The sequence below is a fragment of the Theropithecus gelada genome, chromosome X (assembly GCF_003255815.1).
Source record: "Theropithecus gelada isolate Dixy chromosome X, Tgel_1.0, whole genome shotgun sequence".
Classification (NCBI taxonomy): Eukaryota; Metazoa; Chordata; class Mammalia; order Primates; family Cercopithecidae; genus Theropithecus; species Theropithecus gelada.
Window position 1 is genome coordinate 82974888 of NC_037689.1, and position 26631 is coordinate 83001518.

Here is a 26631-nt window from a genome sequence, read left to right on the forward strand (position 1 = left end):
TATATCCCCCATGGAGGAAAGCTTATGGCTGCAACATTTAGTTGAGAAGGTTCACTGCCGCTTCTTAAAAGACTAAGGGGCCAGGTGTGGTGGCTCATGCCTGTAATCCCAGCACTTTGGGAGGCCGAGGTGGGCGGATCACCTGCGGTCAGGAGTTCAAGACCAGCCTGGCCAACATGGTGAAACCCTGTCTCTACTAAAAATACAAAAATTAGCCAGGCGTGGTGGCATATGCCTGTAATCCCAGCTACTCGGGAGGCTGAGGCAGGATAATCACTTGAACCTGGGAGGCGGAGGTTGCAGTGAGCCAAGATTGCGCCACTGAACTCTAGCCTGGGCGACAAGAACAAAACTCCGTCTCAAAAATAAATAAAAAGAGACTAAGGGCCCCTGTACTTTAACGTGTTGCCATGTTGAAGAAGAGGAAGAGAGGGTAGCAATCCAATTAGAATTAAGAAATTTAGGCCAGGCGCGGTGACTCACGCCTGTAGTCCCAGCACTTTGGGAGGCTGAGGCAGGTAGATTACGAGATCAGGAGTTCGAGACCAGCCTGGCCAATATGGTGGAACTCTGTCTCTACTAAAAAAAAAATACAAAAATTAGCCGGGTGTGATGGCACACACCTGTAATCCCAGCTACTCAGGAGGCTGAGGGAGGAGAATCGCTGGAACCTGGGAGGCGGAGGTTGCAGTGAGCCGATATTGCACCACTGCACTCTAGCCTGGGCGACAAAGCGAGACTCCGTCTCAAAAAAAAAAAAAAAAAAGAAAGAAAGAAAGAAAAAAAAAGAAATTTAGAGTGTAAGGTAAACAAGGGAGATGATTGGAATAGAACGAAGACTCTGACTTGTTGATCCAGCCCCCAGCATTCTCCCAAGAGACCACCCTTCCCAGACATGCAGAACTCACACACTCCCTTTGCAAAGAAGCTCTGTGTATTGGGTGCAACAGCTCTGGGGTCTCTATATAAATAATATACAAAACCCAACAGCTCAATGCCTCACATTAACAAAAATACTAAAAACTTATTAAAAACGGAGCCTGAGGGAAGGGCCCCAACCACTACTGGTGCTAGCCCAGGAACGGGATTGGGAATTAAGAGGAAAGGGTGGGGCCACATCCAGTGCACAAGCAGTTCCTCCAGGTGGCTCAGTAGCGTCCAAATATGTTGGTACTGGGCTGTGGCTGGGTATCTGTGAAAAACCAGAGATTATCAGGGATGGAAGACCAGGCAGGGGTGTGGGTATGCACGAGGAAAGCTGTTCAGGTATCAAGGGAAGGGGATGGAATGGAATGCCTCCTCTCATAACCTGGGCCTGAAGCCATCTTTTCAGCTACTTTGGCCCACCCCGCCCCCTAAATTTATTCCATGGGGTTCTCCTTGGGAAGGCAGGCAGGCTTACTGGAGAGCTGTTGTTGAAGTTGCCGGACCAAAGCTGCTGTCTGTTGCTGCTGCTGGGTCTGCTGAAGCCCCTGGCGCTGGAACTGGGTGGAAATAGGAAGTGGAAGACTGAAGTCTAACTTTTCTCCTTCTTCAACCTCCTTTCCCAATCCGTTTGTTGTTTTTGTTTTTGTGACGGAGTCGCGCTCCATCCCCCAGGCTGGAGTGCAGTGGTGTGATCTCGGCTCACTGCAACCTCTGCCTCCCAAGTTCGAGCAATTCTCTGCCTCAGCCTCCCAAGTAGCTAGGATTACAGGTGCCCACCACCATGCCTGGCTTTTTTTTTTTTTTTTTTTTTTTGTATTTTTAGTAGAGACGGGGTTTCACCATCTTGGCCAGGCTGGTCTCAAACTCCTGATCTCAAGTGAGCCACCCGCCTCGGCCTCCCAAAGTGTTGGGATTACGGGCGTGAGCCTCGCGCCTGGCCTCCCAATCCCTCTTTAGGGTGCCATGCCCTGCCTCCCACTTCTACCCTATTCCATACTGTCCCCAACCCAGTTCACTGGCTGCATGCCCAACCTGGGCAGTTGTCCCTGAGCCTGGGGCTCTAGTCCAGTAGCTACCTGGGGCTGGGACTGGGGCTGGGGTTGGGGAGGAGCCGCCTGTTGCTGCTGTTGCTGCTGGTGCTGCTGTTGTTGCTGTTGCTGCTGCTGCTGCTGCTGTTGCTGTTGCTGCTGCTGCTGCTGCTGCTGCTGCTGCTGCTGCTGCTATAAGAACATAAAAGATACTTCAGAAGGAGCAGAGGGAGGAAGCTAAGACTCAGAACTGGAGGGCTGAGGGCAGGGGATGAGGAAGCAGGGTGGGAGCTCGGGGTCTACTGCCTTCCCTTTTTAGACAGCTGCCCAGAAAGAAACCAAATCTAGGGTACCCAGTGGACAATGTCCAACTCTCTCCTACTATGATTCCCAGAAAACAAAAAGGGGGAGGGTAGGAAACTAACTTCTCCAGCACCACTAGAGGCCAGCTGCTCTGCTAGGTGTTTTGATACACTGCCTCGTTTAGTCTTGGTAACTGTGTGGGAAGAACTTGTGCCTCTCCTCTTCCCTGGGCTCCCAGGTCCCAGAGGAAATTTCCCCAGTGCCTTACCCGCAGGATCTGCTGCTGCTGCTGCTGCCGGATGTGGTACTGCTGCTGCTGCTGTTGCTGTTGCTGTTGCTGCTGCTGCTGCTGTTGCTGTTGCTGCTGTTGCTGCTGCTGTTGCTGCTCAGGTAGGATGGCTGTTGAGCGGACGCCTGCCTGGACGCCCTGGGCACTCATTGGAGTCATGGTACTTATCATGGGTGTCTGCTGCAGTGTCTGGTGTGAAAACCTCCAAAGACAAGAGGACCAGAGGTCAAGGCGTGAGGGAGGTGGGGAGAGGGGGTCAGTATAAACCTCGGGTTCCTGACCTGAAAGAAACGTTAGCAGGTTATTTCATTCATTCCTCTTGTCACTAACCAGACTTCCAGTCTGGGGAATAAGTTGCATAAGATGATACTCTATTTTAGTGTCTCATAACCTTAATGGTTAGGAATTTTTCAATTCTGCATTAGCTATTTTTTCTCTTACAAAAATGAAAAATAGGGCTGGGTATGGTGGCTCACACCTGTAATCCCAGCACTTTGGGAGGCTGAGGCGGGCAGATCACTTGAGGTCAGGAGTTCCAGACCAGCCTGGCCAACATGGTGAAACCCCGTCTCTAGCAAAAATACAAAAAAAATTAGCTGAGCGTGGTAGTGGGCGCCTGTAATCCCAGCTACTTTGGAGGCTGAGGCAGGAGAATTGCTTGAATTCCAGCCTGGACGACACAGCGAGACTCTATCTCAAAAAAAAAAAAAAAAAAAAAAAAGATAGGCATTCTATAAACACTCATTGAGGTTTTTCGCTGTTGCTGTTGTTGTTCCCCAATAACATTTCAAGTTGTTCTACTACACCTGTATATCACTCCAAGAGTCTACTGGCCAGGCTCCCCGTCTCAAGTCTTCTTTTTTCTTTTTGAGACAGAGTCTCACTCTGTCGCCCAGGTGGGAGTGCAATGATGCAATCTCGGCTCACTGCAACCTCCACCTCTCAGGTTCAAGCAATTCTCCTGCCTCAGCCTCCCGAGTAGCTGGAATTACAGGCGCATGCCACCACACCCAGATAATTTTTGTATTTTTAGTAGAGACGGGATTTCACCACGTTGACCAGGCTGATCTCAAACTCCTGACCTTAGGTCATCTGCCCACCTGGGCCTCCCAAAGTCCTGGGATTACAGGCATAAGCCACCACGCCCAGCCTGAAGTCTTCTTCTTGCACCTCCCAGTACACATGCTATCCATTCATTCCAAGGAGTCTTGCAACATACCCAACTCCTCCTATCACTCTTCTGATCAAAAGAGTCCTTACTGGGACTGTGTCTCAATTCTTCAGCTGAGCATTCAAGGCCATCTCTCAGCCTGCCCCCTCCTAGCCTAGCCCCAGTGACTTCCCCAGCACAGATTTTACACTCCATCCAGGCCCTTCTCCCCAGACACCATCCTCATTCTTGTCCCCATGTCTTTGTTCATGTTACATCCTCTACCTGGAATGCCCTTTCCTCTTCTCCACAAATCCCAATCACAGCTATTCTCCAAAGGCCAACTCAAGTCTGACCTCCTTCATGAAACATTCTCTGATGAGTCAGGCCCACAGATACTACCCCGTACTTTTTCTCAATCCGCATTTTACCTCATAGCATACAACTGCATACCTGATTATATCTTTGCTCAGAGTGTTCTCTCAATGTTCTTCTGTAAGTCTCATCTCCCCAGCTATAGTAAAGATTCTTTGTAGTGAGGAACTATGCATTTTGGGGTTTTTTTGCTATCTTTCTTCACCTCACCCAGTCCTGGTATAGTGCTGGCCACACAATGGGCAGTTAGTCCACTCCCCAGTGTTCTTAATCCCAAGCTTTGGAGTCTCTAAACATGGTTACAAGGCCTGAACTAAGGCTTGACTAACATTAACCATGGTGGGAGGATTCATTCATTAATCCATCCTGGTATTCAACCTGGTATTTAAAGCCGGTACCGGCTTTAGGACTCCTTATCATGTAGTTCATCTATGAACTCCAGATATTTTTTTTCTTTTTCTTTTTCTTTTTTTTTTTTGAGACAGTGTCTCACTCTGTCACCACTGCAGTGCAATGGTGCAATCAATCTTGGCTCATTGTGCGATTACAGCTCACTGCAGCCTCAAACTCCCAGGCTCAAACAATCCTCCCACCTCAGCCTCCTGAGTAGCTGGGACTACAGGCATGCACCACCATGCCCGGCTAATTAAAAAAAAATTTTTTTTGGCCAGGTGTGGTGGCTCAGTTCAAGACCAGCCTGGGCAACATGGCGAAACCCCATCTCAACTAAAAATCCAAAAAATTAGCTGGGCGTGGTGGTGTGTACCTGTAGTTCCAGCTACTTGGGAGACCAAGGTAGGAGGGTCACCTGAGCCTGGGAGGTCGAGGCTGCAGTGAGCCATGATCATGCCATGACACTCCAGCCTGGGCAACTGGAGTGAGACTCTGTTTCAAAAAAATATGTATTTTTTTTTTTTTTAGAGATGGGATCTCCCTATGTTGCCCAGGCTGGCCTCAAATTCCTGGACTCAACTGATTCTCCCACCTTGGGCCCCCAAGTGCTGGGACTACCAGTGTGAGCTACCACAGAGCCCAGATTTTTCCATGAGTCAGATAAACAATTTCCCCTCTCTGGGCCTCAAAGAACTGTTAAGGAAGTACACATGAAACTATTGGTCTCCAGGGTCCCTTCCAGCTCGAGACTTCTGTGGTTATGGGCTATGTGGCTAGATAAGTATTCTTGATGTCTCCGAAAGTTCTGACCAGTCCCATCACCTTCGGGCACGGGCTTTCCCAAGTCAAATGCTCCCTTATACCTCTGCATCTCTTCCTAGCTCACCACTACTTTGGGTACCTTTGAGTGGAGGTCAGTCCATGTCCATAGGTGGGGGCCTGCTGGTGCACATAGCCACTGGGCCGCTGTTGCAGGTGGCGGGTAGGATCTACAAGAGTAGGATTGGTAGAAGGGTGGGTGCTCTGGTAAGGCTGGCTGGAGTAGCTGGGGGGCACCATGGTACCTGCAGGGCCTGTGTGTTGCTGCAATCCCACATGAGAAACATAAGGAGTATAGCCCTGGAGGGAAGGAGGAGAGAGGGAATCAGGGCTGAGAGTATGCAAAGCAGCTTGCCTCATCCCCCGAGTCTCACAATCCCAGGCTCTTACCTGGGAAGTCTGCAAACCGTAGGAAGAGCTGGGAGTCATCTGATGGACAGATGACTGTCCCAACATGCCCTGACTCTGCTAAAGGGAGAGAAGAGAACAACTCAAACTCAGGAAATGCTTGCTGCCATCTCATCTCTTGTGTCTCCTGCTCTGAGTGTCCTTGTGAAGATCCCGTGTCTCAGTCCTGTGACCCTCAAAAGCCCCTCTCCCTGACAGCCCTCCCTACTGCCCCTCTCACTATCTTTGCCTGGAGCTGTTGGCGAAGGCGCTGTCCTTGGGGCACCGCAGGTTGCTGCTGCCGGTACACAGAGGTCTTATAAGAGGAGGGTTCTAGGCCCATGACGCCAGTCATGGTTGTGGGCAGCACTCCAGGGTAAGTCGGTCGGGTGGGCAGCTTCTGCATTGGTAAGCGCACAGGGCGGTATGGGTCCACACGAGGGCCACCTGGAAAGGAGAGTGGGCTGACCTCTAGGCTCCTCATCCCTCTGTCTCTTGCTCAGTGTCCTTGACATCCATAGCTCCTCAGGGGAATGGCATCACCCTTTGGGCAGGGGGAGTATACACCTAGGTCCCTCCAGCATTCCTAGTGGCTGGCACTCACCTGCAGGTAGTGGCTGGTTCTGGGTGTACAGGCCTATGGAGCCTTGCCTGTAATTAAGGTGGGTTATGGAACCAGGGTTTGGGTGGTGCAGGAGGTCTGGAGGCACTGTCACACCATAAGGGCCGCTCCGACCCGGGCCCATTCCATAGTCCTGTGTGAGTGACAGAAGAAGAGGGTGAGTGGGTTGTAGCTGAGTGGGGTCGGGGAGCTGGGGGAGAATGAGGTAAAGAGGAGCTGGATTCGTACATGGTTAATTTTTATTATGATTCTAATGGCACCCCTTCCTTATGCGCCCCCACCCCTCCCACAAACCAGAAACTGGAGCGTCATGAAGTAAGAGGCTGTGGGAGAACTGTCATGGGGGAGACGCTCACCTCTGTCTTGGCAGCTGGCTGGCTGCGTTTCTTGCCCTTGGTGGACTTCTTCTTGCGTTCCTCAGTACTGGGTGGAGCAGCCCCCGGTTTGTCAGTTTTGGGGGGCTCTGGAGCCTTTTTCTCAGGCTCTAGCAGGGTAGGAGCAGGGGGCTCCTCATCTTCTGGGGGCAGTGGCAGTGGCTCCAGGTAATAGGCGCGGGGCCGGGGCCTCAGGTGTGTGTGGTAGAGCAGCAACCGCTGCTGCTCCTCTCCTCGAGCCACTCGCCGGTCCACCCGCACTGTTCCAAACCAGCCCCAAGACAGCGGTGCTGACGGCTTCAACCCCTCAAAAAGATCCCAGGGCGAGATCTTCTGTTTGGTGGAAACCTGTAGACCCTGCTCCAGAAAATGAAAAACAATAAGCTGTTGGGACTTAGAAAACACAAGAGAGACCGCAAGCACTTGTAGGAGTGGGTAGAAAGTCATAGGTAGATTCAAGAGAGATGGTAAGAAACAGACACGGATACACACATACATGCAGAAGAGAGTTACGCAGGGAGAGAGTGAAGGGTGGGGGACAGGGAGAGGTGTGGAGGCGCAAGATGAAGCCAGCCAGGACCAGGAGAGGAGACGAATGAACGGGGCGGGCGGCGGGCGTGTGGGGAGAGAAGCCGAGACCGGGAGAGAAAGGGGTTGGGGAGAAAGCCAGAGAGGAAGTGGGGAGGGAGAGGGATTGACATTCAGAGGCAGACAGAAAAAGGAAGGCAGAGAAAGAGAGAGAGGAAGGCAGGGAGAGATTCTGCCTTTAGGCAGGCAGAGAAAGACAGAGTCAGAGAGAGAGAGAGAAACAGGAAGAGAGACAAAAAGGTGGAGAGACAAAGAAAGGCAAACGAGTCAGACACGGAGAGAGACAGAGACAGAGGAAAAGAGACAGATGGACTAGGAAGACAGATGAAGAGAATGTATATATGAAGGAGTTAGACTTTGGGTTTTAAACTATACACAATAATTATGGTTACTCAACAAATACGCAACTGACAGAGAGGGAAAAGATAAAACTGTGCCGAGATGGGTGGGTGTAGGGAGAGAAACACAGAAATAAAAGAGATACAGGCTGTCGGCCAGATAGATGGGTGGGGTAGGACATGAGGCAGGTGGAGCAGAGGAAAGAGGAGGTTAGGGTATTGAGAAATGGGTGGTATGTTAAAAGGTGAGGGCAGGGTGAAGGAAAGAGGGTGGGACTCCAGAGATGGAGATGAAATGTAAGGAAAGTTAAGTGATTTGCTGAAAACCCCCGAGATGGTGTTCACTGGCAGAGACTGGATGGGCTCCTGAATCTGATGAGTCTGTTGGAGCTACAAAGCTGATGCAGGGAAAGTTCTTGCCCAAAGGGGAAAAAAGGCAAGGGACATGGGCAGACAATGGAACATGCCTCCTTCTTGAAGATGGAATCGAAGCCAGCAATCTTGTTGCCCTTGGTATCAATAAGGGAGCCCTGTGGCTCACACGTGATGACATCTCGGGTCTGCTTGGGCAGTGGCAGCAGCTGGCGAACCTTTTCCAGACTGTCTGACTGGCGTTCCCCCAACTCCTTCTGCAGGCACAGGAAGATGGGACAAGAGTTCAGAGATACAGAAAACAGGGATGGGAAGTCTCAGGGGACAGCACAGAACTTGGCACAGAGAAGACCCCCAGTCAGTAAATGCTCATGGCATGAGTAACAAAGAAAAGATAGACGTGAGAAGGAAAGGTAGAGGGCTCAAGCCAGAAGCAAGTTCCTGAGGCTGGACAGCAGATTCCGGTTCCCGCAATCCTTGTCCCTGCCTCCTCTGCTCACCTGCAGCTTCTTTGCCAGGTTCATGTATGCACGCTTGTTTTCCTCCATGCTACCTTGGGAGATGCTAGACATGTCTGCAGCCAATGTCCCATTGATGAGCACGCTCAGCATGTCCAACACAGTAGTGAAGAGCTCACTGAGACAGGAAGCCAGAGAGAAAACCAGAGAAGAAAGAGGTGAAGATAGAAAAAGGCCTCAGCAGAGGACACAAACAGGGAGAGGTGCTTAATATGTCATCCCAAGGGCACCAAAACCGTATGGGGAGCCCAGGGCCATGGAGTCCACAGTAACAGCCACACCAATCTCAGTGGGTGCACCTGACGTGGGAGTAAGGGGAGCCTCTTGGGTATGAAACTGCAGGGAGCAGGTGGGGATGCTTTACTTGTTGGACTGCATGTCGACAGTGCCGCTGATGATGATCTCCAGGAGGAGCATGGCCCACTCCGTGGTCTGCTGGGTGCTGCGCTGCACCGTGTCAAACATGCCCCCAACCTGCCAGGGCCACAACAAGTCAGTCAGATGGCTCAGGGACAAGGCCAGAGTTTAAGGAAAGCTTAGTTCAAATCTGAGTTGGGACGCCTGAGTTCATGCTTGAGTTGAACCTATGATTTACTATATGATCTCAAGACAATGAGGGAATTCTTGACATCTCTGGGCCTCTGTTTCCATACTTAGAAAGTGATGGGAGTTGGACTGAATGATTTCCAGGATTCCATTCAACATTCCACAATGGGTTTCCAGTGCTTCTAGGGCCCAGTCAGAATCTAGGATACTGAGGCAGAGTCCCTGCAAGGATCCAGGGTACATAATCTATTGGACCATGACCACAGTGATACAGCCCCCTTAACCACTTTCAGTCCCTGCATCCTTTCAGAGAACACGGTTAATACTTCAAGACTCAGGCCGGGCACGGTGGCTCATGCCTATAATCTCAGCACTTTTGGAGGCTGAGATGGACGGATCATTTGAAGTCAGGAGTTCAAGACCAGCCTGGCCAGCATGATGAAACCCCATCTCTATGAAAAATACAAAAATTAGCCAGGTGTGGTGGCGCACGCCTGTAATCCCAGCTACTCAGGAAGTTGAGGCTTGAGAATCACTTGAACCCGGGAGGTGGAGGTTGCAGTGAGCTGAGATGGTGCCACTGCACTCCAGCTTGGGTGACAGAGCGAGACTCCGACTCCAAAAAAAAACCAAAAAAAAACAAAAAAAAAACTTCAAGACTCAGAATAACCTGGGGCCTCTATCCTTACCCCCATTCTCCCCAACCTGAGGCTTTTGCACTCTGCATTTCCAGCCCTACCCTCTTCCTTCTTTCCCTAGCTGGCCTTCTCACCAGGTTGAGCCGCAGTTTGAGTGCCTCATGCATAAGCTGCTTTGGTTTGCAATCATCTAAGTACTGGTCATCTCGCCAATTATTCACAATCTAGAATAGAAACAAATAAAATATGCAGTTCAGGGATCTTCGTGTTTCCATCTCACAACAGCCAATATGTTTATCAGAAAGTACTGAAGTTTCCAAGTACAGAGTAACCCCTTAGGTGCATCCTTCCCTGCCCTCCTGCCCACCTCCATGGCCCAGAGATCTGTACCTGGTGCACCTGGCTGTAGAGGGAGGTAAGGAGTCCCTCGCGTTGTTCATCCTGCCCTTTCAGACATGTTAGTACCAGTGATAAGAAGGGCTGCTGGCTCAACAGGGACATGCTAGAGACAAGAGAGAGAAGAGAAGAGAAGAGAAGAGAAGAGAAGAGAAGAGAAGAGAAGAAGAGGAGAGGAGAGAAGAGGACAAAAGGGAGACTGTGGGTTGGGAGTCAACTTCCAACCTCATTCTCCAGACTCTACTCTCCTAAGACCTAGCCTCTTGCTCAGCCATGCCCACTCTTATCCTCTGATTTTCCACTTTCCTATGATGCTTCCCCTTAGCCCCAATTTTATTCTTCCCCAGGCCTGCCTTTTCTCCTTTCTACCTCTCAATCTTGGTCCACTCCCTAAGCCCCTTTACCTCTTCTGCTTTTGTCGATCACGTTCTTTGCGTGAAGAGGAACCCAGGTGCTGACCCTTCTCCAATTCCTCCCCAGCAGCCTTTAACACATGTCCCTGGACTGAGGTGGGCAGTTTAGCAATGAGGGGGGCCACCAGCCATACACCAGAGCGCTCTAGAGAGCTGGAGAACAGAGGACACAGGGTCACAGGGGAGCCAGGCAAGGCTGGAACAATCCATCCTCTCCTTTCCCTGATGGACATGCTGGTATCTCCACGCATCTGACATCACTCATGCTACCAGCAGAGAAATTCCTAAGGGGATGGGCCCTAACATGTTTCTATCCGACCTGAGCACAGGCTTGGTCTTGCTGCTGCTGGGCATGTTGCTTGCAGTACTTCCAGAAGATGACCCTGTCTCTGCTGACTGTTGGAAAACCTCGATTGTGGCCTTGGCAATGTTCTCCAAGAGGGAGTTCATCTCCTGGGGAGGATGAAAGGCACAGAAGTGCTAAAATAGGTAGCTAAGGGTGAAGGAAAGCAGATGGTAGGAGAGATGGGAGATGAGGGAGAAGGACAGCACTGGCGGAGGTTGATGGGGAGATAGGAACCCAACTCTGTTGGGACTCATGTCCTCTAGTACCTCCGTATTTCTCCAATTCCTCATTGTCTTCTCCTTTACATACCTCCTTACATCTACGGCCAGATAAACAGGCTCCACCACCACCACCAAGCTGCCCCACAGCTCAGAGCTCCAACACTCTCAACCCATTTCCCTTATCATCAGCTCCACTTGTTCACCATTTTCCCATCCCCTCTTATCTCTCAGCTCAAGAGCCCAAGGGTAGGATCTAGGTTCTTCTGTGGTGGACCACCTCCCTGACACATGGAGCTGAACGTGAACACAGGAAAGGGAGGGTCCAGGCACTACTCACATTGTTAGGGGTCTGCTTGATCATGAGCTGCAGCTCCAGGGAAGACTGGCGCATGGTCCACTGGTCCAAGTTCTGTGATAGAGGCCCCACACCCAGGCTAGTAATCATCGTGTTACCCCCAGCTACCCACCAATCTGAGGCCAATTCCTGTTCTCCTGCAACATTGAATCACAGACTCCTGGAGGTCTGAAAGGGACCTCTATGTCCCCATCTTTAAGAAAGACTACATTTAGGGAGGCTGAGGCAGGCGGATCACCTGAGGTTAGGAGTTCGAGATCAGCCTGGCCAACATGGCAAAACCCCATCTCTACTAAAAATACAAAAATTAGCCGGGCGTGGTGGTGGGCGCCTGTAATCCCAGTTACTCAGGAGGCTGAGGCAGGACAATCGCTTGAACTTGGGAGGCAGAGGTTGCAGTGAGCTGAGATCGCGCCACTGCACTCCAGCCTGGGTGACAAGAGCAAGAGTCCGTCTCAAAAAAAAAAAAAAAAAAAAAAAAAGACTACATTTAAATAGTCCAAACTAGTTGAAAATCTTTCCAATTTTTAAAACAGTTCAGGAAAGATTTCACATCTTTCCCATCCCTTCGTATCAGGAAGTTCTGCTTAATGCTTAACCTTGAAATCCTTGATGTTAAAGTCGAAGCCTGCTTCTCTCGTTTAGACCAACTGCTCAAAGTCCCTGACAGGACCTTTATAAGACAATCTCTCAAAGTCCTGTAGAGACCAGAAGGCTACTGTTAGCTAATCTGTCTTCGACACTGTCTCTTCTGGGCTGAAGAGACCTTATTCCTTTAGCTTTTCCGCAACGGCTTTATTTTTCCACTCTCTGGTCATCTGAAGGTGTGAGGCAATGTGAAGTGGAAAGTGCACAGACATGTCTAGGTTCACATATTGACTCTAAACTTATCAGCTATATGACCTTAGACAAGTTACTTAACCTCTTCAAGCCTCAGTTTCCTCATCGGTCAAACAGGGAGTCTCATCTACTTCATAGGGTCATAAAGATTAAATGAGGAAATGTGTGCAGAGTACCTAGCACAGTACCTGGCACAAAACACATGCTCAGCAAGTAGTAGCCATTACTATTCAGTTCTGAGCCATGGCCAAAATGCCAAATATACAAGGCCCACGCCTAGGCCTCCCAGATGCTATGCTTCCCATTGATAAGCTAGATTCATTCCAGATAGCTATGCCCTCACCTAATACTCTTACACTGGAGTCTAGACCCTATTGGACTTACTCCTCAGCCCATGCTGGAGCCGTGTTTCTCTCGCTACCTCTCCCCTCCACTATATCCTTGTTTGTCTTCCTCTCTACTTAACTCCCCCTCTCCTTTTCTCAAGGTTCCTATTGTTTCTCCCCAAATTGGGCCCACTGCTTCCTCTGCGGCCCCCACAGCCTTGGCCTACCTGGAGAATGCGCTTTATGCGCTGCCGCTGGGGGTTTTCCCCATCCTCATTGTCCAGCAGTCGATGTGGGTAGCAGATGAGCTGCATGAGGCGCTGCGCCTGGGCACTACTCAACACTGGGTCTTGCAAGTCATTGCTGTCCTCACACAGCGACTTAAGGCAACGTTCTCCTACCCATTCCTGAGGAAGCTGACAATCAGGGACTGGGAGCAACCAGTGAGGGGGTTAGGAATATGGGGGATGGGCTGGAGTTGGTAAGGAACACAATGTATAGTAGGGAGGTGGTGTGATCATGGGCTGGAAACAGGACTATATTACACAGAGGCATTTAGGAGGTGTGAGAGGAAGGTGAGACTGACCTGTTGGCAGATGCTGCGCAGCACGTACTTGGCATAGACATCCAGACTGGCTGTCTCCACAGAGATGTTGCGGCCACCCTGCCTCCGACCACCACTGCCACCTCCTCCCTCCTCCTCTGGAAGTTCTTCTGTTCCTCCTGTCACAGTGAAGCCTGAACCTTTCAGTTCTGCATCCCCTGTGGTTCACGGGTGGGAGATAGGGAGGGCAGAGTGAGATTGGAACACTGTGTGGAGACCCACCCTGGGCCCACAGAGGCAGAAACACACCAAATCCTGCCCTATGGGACAGAAATATACTTCTCTCCCTCCCCTCCTCCCGAAAGGTCAGAGAGACCACCTTCAGAAGGGAGAAAGACTGTCCCTTGTAGTTTAGCTGGCACTCCACCCTATACACACTTCTGGCACCACTCCCTTCCTACCCCCGTACCAAGTACAAACACAGCCTTGAGAACAGCAAACACAGCTCCATCCACGATGCGGTTCTGGGAGGCAGCCAGCAGGTGGCGGTCACAGGAGGAGCGGATTCCTACTGTAGGCTTGTCTGGGGAAGGCGATGAAGTCAGGGGAAGCAAAAGTGGAATCCATGGAGGCAGGGGAACCACACTTTCTACTGTTGGCTGGTTCAGATCAGGGTCACTTACTTCCATCAGACTGGCAAGGATTGAGCTGCGGTGTCTTGAAAAGGTGAAGGAGGATGCGGCAGGTAAGCCGGGCCCCTGGCTCAGAGTCCTGTTCACTACAAGCTAAAAGGAAGACAAAACAGATCTGGGAAGGATGAAGCTGAACTGCATGTGGGTTTGTATGTGTGCGTGCCTGCATGCATGCAAGTGTATGGCAGGGGCATGGGAGAGAAGATGAGGTAAAGTGAAAGGAGAAAAAGCAAGATAATATTGAAAGCGAGGTAGAGCAGAGAACTGTTATGCAGTCGAAGGGTCAGATATTGGAAAGGTCAGGGCTGCAAATCCAGGGCTAAAAAACAGGTTCCTTCTAGCCTTCAGCATACCAAAGGACTGGCCTTCTGGGGAAGGCCAGGGAGCCGCAGCAAGGTCTCCCACAGTGAACAATGAGAGGATGGCCGTCCAGTGTGTATTGAAATTTGAGGTCTAGAAATGCTAGGGGTTACAGATTGGTAGTTCACCAGCATTAAGGAGTGAAGGGATGGCAGCACAGCGAATCAGATCTTCCAGGAGCAAACACTGCCGAGCGATGAGGATGGCAACAAAAGTAGCCAACGAGTCATGAAAAGACAGGTCACTGACCTGGAGGAAAAAACAGACAGACACCACGACTCAGAGTGGAGGCCCACTCAAAGCAGTGTGCCTCCACTCTATGGAACTCTGTCCCTGGTCAGAGGATCATGACCAGCCCCTGCCCTGGTCACTGCTCCACTAGCAAGACCCCACCCCAAGTCTCACATCTACATTGCAGAGGAGGTCGTTGAAACCACAAGTGCCATTGTTAGAGGAGCAGCACAAGGCCTTAAGCACTCCTAGCCATTCTGCACTCAGTGACTTGCAATAGCCGGTCAGCTCTGCACACAGGATTGCGATGTCATTCACCCTAGGGAAAAGTACAAATGCCCTCAGGAAAACCTTGCTCCACAAAACCTCAGACCCATTAACTTCTCATCTCTGCCCCAGTATATAATCAAGGTTGTAGTACCTCCCAGATACCTCAGCCCTCCCTATCTCAGGTGGGGGCATGGTGCCCTTCCTCACTCAGTACACCCCATACCTATCGGGATCATGGTGCCCCACACAGACGTGCATAAGGGCATTGCAGACAAAGCTGTAGCGGTTAGCAGGGTTCTCACTAAGACTCTTGCCTAGCCCTGTGTAGGTGAAGGTGTGAGCTGCAGGGTTCTCTAGAGTGTCAATCATGAACTCAGGTGCCCAGCGCATATTTGATTCCGATGGCTCCACGTTGCAGTAGATGGTGTTCTTCACCTTTGAGCAAAAGTCGCTGCAGGGATGGAGGAAAGGAGATAGTAGTGTTGAAGAAGGTCTGCTGAGGTCGAGGGATGGTCAGGAAATGGGAGAAAAGAAAAAAAGGAGAAGGTGAGGGATGAAGGATCTTGGGACAAGAAAAGGGAGATGGGACAAAACGGACTGGGCAGGAAAGGAACCACATGGGAATAAGGAACTGGGGCCTCTGAAGGCAGCGAGGAAGAGGGGGAAGAGTTTGGGCCCCACAGATATAGGTGGGGGGCAAGCCTGCTGAGGAAGAGGGCCCACTCTTGGTAACACAACAGTATGTGGAGGACACAGTCCACAAATGACCCTAGACAGGCAGCAGGGTCCCGGGCCATGCTCTCCTCCTGAGTTGGGTGGTTATGGGAAGAAGGGAGTAGGTCCCACTTGCTACCCCTTACCTTCCACCGCTCTTACCTGAAGAGCTCCCCAAATTTGTTCTTTAAATGGCTACAGGAGGTGTACAGATCATAGAGATAAGCAAGGATACAGCGCTCTGCAGAGGAGCCATCGGACCGGTTCATCCCATGCTTCACAACACCACACAGCCTGCATGAAGAAGCAAGGTTGGGAGGGTCAGCAGATGGTATGCGGGCTCCTCCAAACGGATTCAAGCCTCTGGGAAATACCATTCCTTTCCCATCTGAGTGGCAGGCACTTCCCCAGAGTATGAGGAAGTGCATGCTCTTCCCAGGCCACTTCCACCAGCATTCGCCAGAGCTTTGTTTCAGTTATTCCAACGTCCTGCTTACCCCTCAAAGACCTGTGCCATCTGGTCCTGGTTGAGGATGAGGCAGGCATGATAGTGCCGCAGGACAGCCACGATGCACAGGCACAGGCTAGTAGTGTAGCTGCCCACCAGATCCGAGGATTTGAGAAGCAGCTCAGCCTCAACTACACTCAGTTCATTCAGCAGCTAGCAGAGTGAACAGGGGTGAGAAATGCAAAGAGGCCCCTCATGTTACATAGAACCCACCTTCCTGTGCGGACGCTGGCAAGGTGGGCCTGAGCCCCTTCCTGCTGGAGCCACCTCAGGATAGAAGGGCTCGTTACCCTATGCCACGGTCCTTTAGTCTATCAACACCACCTCTAACCAGTATCCAGGATACAGTTCTATGAACTCCACAGTGGAAGGACGGTCTGTGTCCAATGCTCTAATCTGCCTCTTGGCCTCCCCAGGGAGCACTTGTCTCTATTCCTACAGTCTCAGCTCATGTTCCACTTCCCCCGTGCTAGTCTTTCTGCCCCTTCAAATAGCCTGGGAAACTGGCTGGAGCATTTACCCCTGTCCTTATGACCCTCCATAGCCCCTACATGGCACGAACTCCTTCCTCCACCCTCATCTCCCCAACTTCCCCACCTGAATGGCAAAGTCGATGAGGCCACTGATGCTGAGTGAATATTCCATGAGGTCGAAGATGAACTGCACATGCTGCACCAGAGGCAAGTGGTATGACATGCCAAGGGCAAAGCTCGTGATCTGCTCCAGAACATTCCGGGAGACCTGATAAGGGCAGTGGGAGTGAGACGGGAGTGGAGAGAAGAAAGAACCAGGGAAGCAGGAAAGGATGACAGTGGAAGGGGATGAGACCAGGAGGCTTAGCCTGCCTAGCGGGGAGAAGATAGGGAAGAAAAGGAAAACAGGAGAGGAGGCCAGAATGTGGGAAAGGGGCTGGGCTTAGGCCCACACCTGAGCCGTGACCTGGTGTTGGTCATAATGTGAAAGGTGCTGGAACTTAGCAAAGATATCTTCAGCAGTGGGGAAGGCTTCAGGCCGGTTGCGTCGCCGCTTCTGCCCATCCTCCCCACCTGAGGGGACAGTTGAAAGGGACCAGTCAAGATAGGGAAGATAACTAGTTGACTAGGGGTGGGGAGTGGGGTATGGAGAGAAGGCTATGGGAGGGAGGGAGGGAGGGAGAGAGGGAAGGAGCGAGGGAGGGAAGGAAGGAAGAGGGAAACAGGGAAGGGAGGGTCAAGGAAGGGATGGGGGAGGAATGAAGGGAAGGGGACAGTGAAGCAAAGGTTTAGAGGACCACAGATTATGTGGACCTTAAAGGAATATGTACAGGGAGGTGCTAGGTTGAGGGAGGGAAGGGAGAGGGAGGGAGGGCAGTATGGGGCTTACTGTGAGGTACCTAAGAATGTCAGGTCTCCAGGATTCAGAGGCACAATAGGAGCAAGCTGGTCTGTAGAGGGGGGGAATGAGGGGGGAAGTTTCAAAAGGACTAGAGCTCTCAGGAGACTCCAAGAGACAGGACATTGGGACATGACTGGGGAGTTCCCTATGCTGGGGAAGGGAAGACTGACTAGGGCACTCTTTGGGGGAGATCTGTTTAAGGAGCCTCAAACCCACCAGTTTCTGCTGTCCCTTTGCGGTTCAGAACCTTCAGGATATCCTTGGTGATTTTCTTGATGGCATGGCGGGCATCATCTCGCTGCTTTCCCACCCCAAACAGTACGACCAACCGCTGGTTGCACTCATGGCTGCATGACTCCTCCTGCATCCCAGCAGCACCATCAGACTCCAGCACCGATCTCCTTCCCTCCTCTTGAAATCATGCTCCACACCCCTCAGCATCCACATGCTAAAGCCCTTCCCTTTCCCAACCCACATCCTCAGGAACAGCTCCAACCCCTCAGCAAATTCCTTGGACAGCAATCTAGGTTCAAAACAGATCATCACAAGGTGCTGGGGAACAGTACCTGGGGGATGGGAAAGTGGGTGGCATACTGCACGTGTCGTGGCTGGTCATAAAGAACCCCAAGGGTCCCTTCGATCTTCTCCTTGGGTGGGGGCTTCACCTCCTTCTCGACATCTGGCTTCTCCGGGGATGGACTGCCCTTCCCCTCACAGGGCATAGTAGGGGAGAACAACTGAGAGAAAGGTGAGAAGGCAGAACATGAGAAGAAGGAAAGGGGATGAGCGGGGGTAAAGAAATGCCAAACGCAGGCATAATGGGAAGATCAAAGGAGCCAGATTCTGCCACGCTCAGGATTGAACTTACTGAGAAATCAGGCTTCTCCATGTCCTCAAAGAGCACACTGGAACTAGGGTCAATGTCCATAGATTCTGAAAGCCCTGGATCCTGAGGGCATAGAACGTAAGCAAAGTTGCTTTAGCCCTAGGGAGCGGCTCCCACCATCTAGAAAACTTCACGGGGGAATTGGAGAGAGAAGACCAGATTGTGGAAAGCACAGGATCTGGAGTCAAGTCATCCAATCACTTAACCAGTATAGGCCTCTGCTTCCTTCAGCTTGAAAATGGGGACAAGAGTACCTCACAAGGCTGATGGGAGGAACCAATGAAACAATTGATGCGATAGTGCTTGGTCAATCACCAAGTGCTAAGAAAATACTACCCCCCTGCCCCACGCAAAAGACGCTCTTAGAGGCCTCTGGGAGCCATGAAGATAGAAATGTCAGAAGAAACGATCTAGGGCAAGGAAAAGCCCACTCACCTCCAGCTTGCTGCTGCTGCTGCCTTCAGCCTCCTTGTGCTCTGGGTCATCGGCAGGATCATCAAAGGGAGAGGGAGGCCGGGGACCAGGGGCTCCAAAGGCAAGGTCCCCTCGGGAGATGAGAGTGCAAGTATACATGTTGTGGGAGAAAACATCATGTCGAATCAGTTCACAGAACAGCAGTACTAAGTTAAAGAATTCCACCCGCTCACTCTCACTTCGGGGGTCCGCTGGAGGAAGGGAATGAGGAAACATGAGTTAGGAGAACACAAAAAGGTGGGCCAAAAGAGAGAGGGACACACCTAAGGCAATTAATAGGAGTGATAAAATAAAAATCCCAGAAACTGTCGAGGGACACAGTGTGGTTGGTTACCCCACATGCTGCCCCACACACCATCTCAGAAAGGAATGTAATATCTTTGTTGCGATTTACGCAGTGAAAATGCTTCAATCACAAGCTCTTGTTTTAATCCTTCTCTGTATTTCTCTACTTTAACTGTAAGATGATCAGTTAAAGAGGATCACTAGAACTACATCTAAAAGTCATTCTGCATAGAGCCCAAGAGAGAAATATACTTTTTGATGACAGTGGCGGGTAACTGAGTCTAGGCAGACGCAACTAGAGAGTGGTAGGGGTCCGTACTCAGCATGGGAGCCTGTGTATCCAGAAACTGCAGGAGGACATCCTGGAAAATGGGAGCACTAGGAGCAGAAAGGGAGCCAGAGGCGATGGAACCCTTCTCATCTGCGGCTTCTGATTCTCCACAACGCTGCAAGATGACAGAACAAATTGTAGAACTGACTTTTACCTGCTTCTTCACTCCTCAATGTGTAGGCCTTAAACTACTACCTGCTTGACCTCTACCCCATGCTTTTCATTTTCATTCCCCTGCTGACCTCCATCTTCTTTACCACCTCCCAACTGAAGCCTTGATGTTATCTCTAATTCTGATAACAATCCACTCTTCTCTACTTTCACCTCATGTCCGTAACTTTGCCTTTAGGTTCTCTTCCACTTCTTTACTCTGTTCTCACACCTTCAACTCTAGTCCCTCCACCACCTCCATCTCTTGGTCTCCAACCCCAGTAAATTCCTTCCCATTAGCCAATCTCATTCTCTTATCTCTGCCCTCTAACCTCAGCCTCAATCTCCGCCTGTCTCTTCTCCAGGAGCTTGGCTACCACCATAGCACGATGCCGACCAGAACGCTTGCAGCTGACAGCCCATTCACATAGCAATGACACCACAGCATCATCATCTGAGGAGATCTGGAGACCAAAGGAAGAGAGGGAGGAGTAAGGTAGGGGTGGGGACAAAGAAATGAGTTCCAATTTCCTGAAGACTGCACTCCATCATAAAACATTCTGGGCCCAGTAAGATCATTTCTGCAGATATGCTCTGCTTTCAATGCCTCACCATGACTTCCCCTCAGATATATTATTGCTCTTGCAATGTTTTTTGCTCCTTCTATTCCCCTTTTCGCTTACCTCATGCCCATCCTTGCTAGGCCCCAATCCAAAGATTCGGTTACAAAGTGAGTCAAGAGAGTTGCTGAAGTCAGAGCGCTCAAAACTATGGCTGTCCAGCACTTCCAAAGTATGAAGCACCCGTCCAATGGTGAAGCCTAAGGAGGAAAAGTGGTAAAGGGGACTGAACTAGAGGCCCAGGGCATTCTGGCTCTCACATCTACATGTCCTTACTATCTCCATCCTTTCCTCAAACATACTTCCTATTATCTGTTCTCCGACACATACCTGCAGTAGCTTCCTGGCATTTATCGAAAGACCAGCGAACTTCAACTGCCTGTCCCCGCTCCTTGATCTGCTGCTCGATCTCCCGCAACTTTGCACGGACCTGCAATGTTAAAAAGGAAGGCTATAAGGATGTACCAAGGCATACAAAAGGCCAGAGCCCCAGGCTAGAAGAATAGTACCAGACTCCAAATCACTATTTCTGAGAGAGCACTTTAGCCTCATAGCCCAATCTGAGAGTACCAGGCGAGTGGTCAGACATACCTGCTGAGTGAAGGCACTGTTACCCTCTGGCATGGGCAGGTTGGAGGGGGCAATAGGCAAGTGGTCAAGTGGTGAGCCGGTCTTAATTCTGCTATCAGTCAGTGAGTAGTGCCAAACCAAGGCACTAGGACAACACAGGAGGATGGTCTGCCAGATAGAAACAGCTAAGTCCAACTCGTTCACATGGCTACCCCTCTGGAATCCCATTCTAAGACCAAACCCGTAGATTCCAGATCCAAAGTTATTCTGACTGGGCCCCCAAGACAGGCATCACCCCACCCCTGATCCCTTCCCTTCACTCACTTTCCTAAAAGGCTCTGGGCCTACTATTTAGCCCTGGAAGGGAGAGAGAGGCTGGTCAAAACCCCCAAAGGGGACTAACACCCCATTACCAAGAAACAACCACCTCCAAGCAAGTACTCAGCACCTACTCCCACATCCAATTTGGAATTACCCCTATACTCTGGGATGGGCACCCGATTCTTCTCAGGTTATCTCTCAATGCTTCCTTGGGCCCGCCTAGTACCTACCTGTAGGATACAGCTGAGGCCAAAAACCAGGGGCCGGTGCTGAGGGCACATAAGCAGGTCACTAAAGGGAGTCGAGGGGGTGCTGCTAGTTGGGGGCTGAGGAGCAGGGGTGGTGGGTAGCGAGCTTGTTGACTGAGCAGATATAACATGAGATGAGTGACTGCTCACACCATCTAGCTGCAGGGCCAGTCTCCGTGTACAAAAGTAGGCAAGGCGGCGGGACAGGTACGCAGACTGAACAAATTCCCCAGAGTACTGTGAAGACATGACCATCAGAGCCCCTAGTTCTCTCCAGGGGACCCTGCTCTGACATTTTATTCTTTCTTAAATCCTTCTTAGACTCCCCCTGCCCCACCACCACCAAAATTCCAAGCCTTACTCGGAGAAGCAGGGGCAGGAGCAGTTTAAGCAATTCATCTTCTCCGGGGCGGATCTTCTCAAAACACTCAAGCACCCAGGTCAGGAACTCATGTCTGTCCAGCATTCCATCCTATGGGTACCAGGGGAGGGAAGAGGGGACTATTAGAGATGAAGCAGATAAAGTAAATGAAAAGATGAAGAGAACCACAACTGGGGCAAGGTGGCAAGCAGATTCTGTTCTCTATTGGCAGAGTACAAGTTCAGGCTCAACCCAATGCCCACACAGCATGCCCTACTCCCTACCTGAAACATGAACATGGCCAGCTTCTCAGTGTAATCCCACTGCCGGATTGCCACCTCTACATCATGGGGCAAGGGCCCTATCGTGGAACCACAGCCCCCACTTCCTGCAGGCCCTGGCCGGTAGTATTCAGCCATCTTCTGTAACTGCTCCCATAAGTACTTGGTGATGATCTGAGTCCATTCTGGAGGAAACAGGGAAAAAGGGCTATTTGATACTATCCTTCTGCTTAGAATTTCCTTCTACTGGCCGGTGCAGTGACTCACGCCTGTAATCCCAGCACTTTGGGAGGCTGAGGTGGATCACGAGGTCAGGAGTTCGAGACCAGCCTGGCCAAGATGGTGAAACCCCGTCTCTACTAAAAATACAAAAACTAGCTGGGCGCAGGGGTGGGCACCTGTAATCCCAGCTACTTGGGAGGCTGAGACAGGATAATCACTTGAACCCGGGAGGTGGAGGTTGCAGTGAGCCAAGATCCTGCCACTGCACTCTAGCCTGGGTGACAGAGCAAGACTCTGTCTCAAAAAAAAAAAAAAAAGAATATCCTTCTACTTAGAATACCTTACCCCCACTCCCAATCACCCATCATATTTGTAAATTCAGTTCATCCTTTGTCTCTAGTCAAATCCCACCTTCCTAAAGCCTTTCTGGGTATCCCCATAAGAAAGTAATCTTTTGTCCACTCAAAGAACCTTCTGCTCCTAGCTTGACATTCACCACTTTCTATATTTAATTATGTTATTTGTACATATACCTTAGCAGCCCTGTTAGACTACTAGTATCCTAGGGGCAGAGATTATGCACTGGACGTTTTTGTAGACCAGTATATGTGCACAGTAGACACTCAAATTTCTCAGTGTTTACTGATCAAGCAAATGCAAGAAACAAGCAGAAACAAGGAATCTAGATTAAGAAGGAGGATGTTTGCAAGGGTGTCTCTATCCCTCCTTGAAGCCATCAGCCGTACACCTGGTGTTAGGAGTTACTCACCCATGAAAGGGTCAACATGTCTCTTCTTAACCTTGGTCTCAGAGATTGCTGCATAGTAGGCACAGGTCATCTTAATGAGCCAGGCAGCCCGCATCACAGGCACTGTGTATTTGGCTAAGTACCCAAACACTTCTTCCTTCTTACTGAAAATGGGGACCTGGATGGACATTGCAAATAGTGAGGTCTCTATTATCCCCATGAGCTGACACCCATGTAGCTTAATATGGGAATAGCAGGATACTTGGTACCCTATGCTCCCTCCTTGGCCTGAAGGACAGGAAACAGTACCTTACCTTTTTGGCTAGTTGCGTGAGTGGCTTGGTGCCAGCCAAGTCAGTGAACCAAGTATTAATGGCACTCTGGGATCGTGCAGTCACCAGCCAGAAGTTGTCCTTCTGGTTCACTTGGGGCTTCCTGCGACCAGTGTCAGGGAGGGTATTACAACGTAACTTCTCTGCAATAATGCTGCTGAAGTTGGAACTGATCTGAGGGAAGAAAACTGTACCTCAGGGTGGGAAGAAGGGGCAGACAGGTGGCCTGCCTTTTGCTGGGCAAATGCCAATGAGACAGCATTAGGTCATGAAGGCAAACTCAGCCACTTAGGTTGTCCCTATAAGTCTTCCCTACCCAGGGCCTTTGCTCCTTCTCAGATTCCTCCAGCCTTTTCCTTCAGCCTGGCAGAGTTGTCTCACCTTGGCAGGATTGAAGCTGACGTTCTTGGCACTGCCATGTTCATCCCCAGAGACAGCAGGCTGGTTATTGAAACCTTGTTTTACATTCAAGGCCGTCAGTTCATCCTGAGGCAGGAAAGCGGCGTTTAGTTGTTTTTTCCTTAGGGGGAGGGGGAGGGGATGGGAGAGTAGGGCAGGAGAAGCGAAGGAACAAGGTGAAAGGGCAGGAGGAGGGTTCCGTGTAGCACAGATCGTTACTTAAAGCTGGGCCCTTACATTCACTTGGACCCCACCGTCACCCCCATGGTCACTACGATTCCCAATCACCCAGGGCGCCCTCAAACATCACTCTTCTCTTGCGAACATCCGAGCAGCCGTACCCCACCAAGCTGTCTCAGACAACTTTCTGAGATGTGTGTGGAGGCGGGCGCTTCTGGTGCGGCCCCTACACCACCCCCTATTCATACCTTGGAACCCCCCACCGCGCCCCGTCCTGCCCTCCCACGCCAGCCCACTTTACTCTTCCCCCTTTCGGGACTTTCGCTCTCACCGAACCGCCCCGCCCCCCATTCCCAGACGTCAATGCCTCCTCCTAGGCTGACCGCGTGCCCCCGGCCCTTCCAGAGCCCCGATTTTCGAACGCACCTCCTTCTGTTTGGGGTCCTGAGGGTAAACATCGGGAGGCCCCAGCCGCGGCCGCTTCAGGGGCCGGTGTTCGTAGCTCAAGATCCCGAAGGCCGCCATCTTGCCCAGCCCGTAGCGCCGGAGGCGCCAGCAGGGCCAGGCTGACTGGGGGAACGGGAAGGGGGAGAGGGAGCCGAAAAGGGGGGCGGTGGTTGAGAGGACGGCGGCCGAGAGACAACAAGGGGGCACGTTAGAAACTCTCGACCATTGCCGGAAACTACCGAGGGAAGCCGAGGGACGCCGGGAACCATCGGACAATACCGACCGCAGAGGGGGTGGGGCCTGGCCCGGTGGGGGCGGAGCTCTGTGCCCCGGGAGTTTTTCGGCGGCGGCGGCGGTAAGTTGATTTCACTCAGCAAAAATCTATGAAACGTTCCGGAGGCGCAGAGTGAGCTGGGGATGCAAACCAGGGAAGACGGAGGCCTCTGTGGTGCTGAGTTCTGACTGGAATTCGGTTCCCAGAGCCTAGCTCGGTTTTGGCCTAGAAAAGTCTTCAATAATATTTGCATTGGTTAGGAACTCCGTCTATTACAAATCAGTTCGTTTCTTAGTTCCGGCATCTGAAAAATAGGTGCGCTAACACCTCCTTCAAGGGGCTATTGTGAACATTAGAAACTACGTATGCATGAGAAAGAACCTATTAAACCCTGAAAGGCTGGCTCTAATCCCTCAAGGTCTACCATCGAGTTGTCTAACCTTTTTTGTTTGTTTTTTCTGCCCAAGGGTACCGCAGAGTAACTTTTTTGATTCACAAACCCTTAAAGGTGCTAATGAAAGCTATGGACCTTCTTCCCAGAAATAATAATAATATGCATATATTGACATGCAAAATGTTACTTTAGATTCTTAGATCCCCTGAAGCTCATCCATGTATCCCCTAAGGGTCCATGAACTCCAGGTTAAGAACCCTTGGTCTAGCGAAAGAGGCACCTACTGTGTCAGATGCTTTTCAGACACTATCTCCTTTAATCTGCTCACAGTCTCATGAGTTAGGGATTATTATTGGCTCGATTTTGCAGATGAGGAAGCTGGTTTTCAAAGTGTGAAAATTCACTTACCCAGTATTATACAGCTACTGAGTAACAGAGCTGGCACTAAGATTCTCAATTCCAGAGCCAATATCCTATTGTCGTATTGCTATTTGTTTATTTATTTTGAGGCAGGTTCTCCCTCTGTCACCCAGGCTGGAGTGCAGTGGCGCGATCACGGCTCACTGCAGCCTCAACCTCCTGGACTCCAGCGATCCTCCTGCCTCAGCCTCCCAGTAGCCGGGACTACAGGCGTGCGCCACTGTGCCGGCCTTGTATTGCCTTCTAGAGAAAAGACAGCCAGTGTGCTATAACAAAAGTAGCAAATAACAATAAACAAAAATAACACCAGTAACAAAAATAAAATGCTATTGAATCACAATGGAAAGAAAAAGTAATTCAAGGTGGGAGCGATGGCTCACGTCTGTAATTCCAGCACTTTGGGAGGCCAAGGCGGGTGGATCACTTGAGGTCAGGAGTTCAAGACTAGCCTGGCCAACGTGGTGAAACCCCATCTCTACTAAAAATACAAAAATTAGCTGGTGTGGTAGTGGGCGCCTGTAATGCCAGCTGCCTGGGAGGCTGAGGTAACATTTGAACTAACTCTGAAGGATATTTTTATTTTTATTTTGTTTTATTTCTTTATTTCTTTATTATTTTATTTATTGCTTTTATTTATTTATTGCTTCGCTCTTGTTGCCCAGGCTGGAGTGCAGTGGCATGATCTCGGCTCACTGCAACCTCCGCCTTCCAGGGTCAAGTGATTCTCCTGCCTCAGCCTCCCCAGTAGCTGGGATTACAGGCTCACGCCATCACGCCTGGCTAATTTTTGTATTTTTAGTAGAGACGGGGTTTCTCCATGTTGGCCAGGCTGGTCTCGAACTCGTGACCTCAAGTGATCCTCCCACCTCGGTCTCCCAAAGTGCTGGGATTACAGGTGTGAGCCACCACGCTCAGCCTGAAAGATATTTTATTTATTTATTTATTTGTTTATTTATTTATTTATTTTGAGACGGAGTTTCATTCCTGTTGACCAGACTGGAGTGCAATGGCGCGATCTCAGCTCACTGCAACCTCTGCCTCCCTGGTTCAAGCGATTCTCCTGCCTCAGCCTCCTGAGTAGCTGGGATTATAGGCATGTGCTGCCATGCCTGGCTAATTTTTACTTTTTCTTTTTCTTTTTTTTTTATATTTTTAGTAGAGACGGGGTTTCTCCATGTTGGTCAGGCTGGTCAGGCGATCCACCTGCCTCGGCCTCTCAAAGTGTTGGGATTACAGGCGTGAGCCACCGACCTGAAGGATATTTTTAAAAGATAATTTTTCTTTTCTTTTCTTTTCTTTTCTCCTTGCCTCCTTCCCTCCCTCCCTCCCTCCTTCCCTCCTTCCTTCCTTCCTTCCTTCCTTCTTCCTTCCTTCCTTCTTCAGGGTCTCACTCAGTGGCCCAGGCTAGAGTGCAGTGGTGCAATCTCACTT

At 50.6% G+C, this 26631-nt stretch overlaps 1 protein-coding gene across 6 annotated transcripts; it reads right to left on the minus strand.

Annotated features, from left to right (window-relative positions):
* Positions 1 to 912: 912 nt before the first annotated feature.
* MED12 (mediator complex subunit 12) lies at positions 913 to 24618 on the minus strand. Of its 6 annotated transcripts, XM_025372796.1 has the most exons (46): positions 24092 to 24618; positions 23468 to 23572; positions 23069 to 23260; positions 22776 to 22932; positions 21788 to 21969; positions 21504 to 21614; positions 21125 to 21379; positions 20595 to 20741; positions 20334 to 20433; positions 20067 to 20203; positions 19716 to 19847; positions 19222 to 19348; positions 18579 to 18808; positions 18126 to 18206; positions 17824 to 17994; positions 17474 to 17618; positions 17256 to 17306; positions 16811 to 16929; positions 16481 to 16624; positions 15873 to 16036; positions 15538 to 15669; positions 14885 to 15112; positions 14566 to 14710; positions 14289 to 14409; positions 13792 to 13893; positions 13578 to 13691; positions 13151 to 13326; positions 12792 to 12971; positions 11381 to 11452; positions 10796 to 10929; positions 10468 to 10629; positions 10058 to 10169; positions 9802 to 9891; positions 8848 to 8957; positions 8466 to 8601; positions 8061 to 8222; positions 6650 to 7024; positions 6276 to 6426; positions 5913 to 6118; positions 5675 to 5752; positions 5530 to 5584; positions 5367 to 5454; positions 2527 to 2749; positions 2004 to 2147; positions 1403 to 1484; positions 917 to 1192 (listed from the first exon to the last, which is right to left on the minus strand). In XM_025372796.1, the coding sequence occupies exons 1-46, from the start codon at positions 24188 to 24190 to the stop codon at positions 1149 to 1151; spliced, it is 6471 nt and encodes a 2156-aa protein (XP_025228581.1). In that variant the 5' UTR covers positions 24191 to 24618; the 3' UTR covers positions 917 to 1148. The 6 variants fall into 6 exon arrangements, with proteins under 6 accessions (XP_025228579.1, XP_025228581.1, XP_025228580.1 ...); XM_025372794.1 differs by having other exon boundaries at positions 913 to 1192; positions 2004 to 2144; positions 5367 to 5584; positions 5922 to 6118; XM_025372795.1 differs by having other exon boundaries at positions 2004 to 2144; positions 5367 to 5584; positions 5675 to 5749; positions 5922 to 6118.
* Positions 24619 to 26631: the final 2013 nt, after the last annotated feature.

Bases quoted from the DNA above. Each gene is read 5' to 3' on its own strand.
- MED12 (XM_025372791.1), bottom strand. From the start codon at position 24,190: ATGGCGGCCTTCGGGATCTTGAGCTACGAACACCGGCCCCTGAAGCGG. The intron at 13,894-14,288 runs GTGAACTACCAA...TCTTCCTTTTAG, and splicing joins CCCTTCACTCCTTAATGCTG to CTTGTAGTGAACAGGACTCT. The intron at 1,485-2,003 runs GTAGCTACTGGA...ATTTCCACCCAG, and splicing joins AGCCCCAGTCCCAGCCCCAG to TTCCAGCGCCAGGGGCTTCA.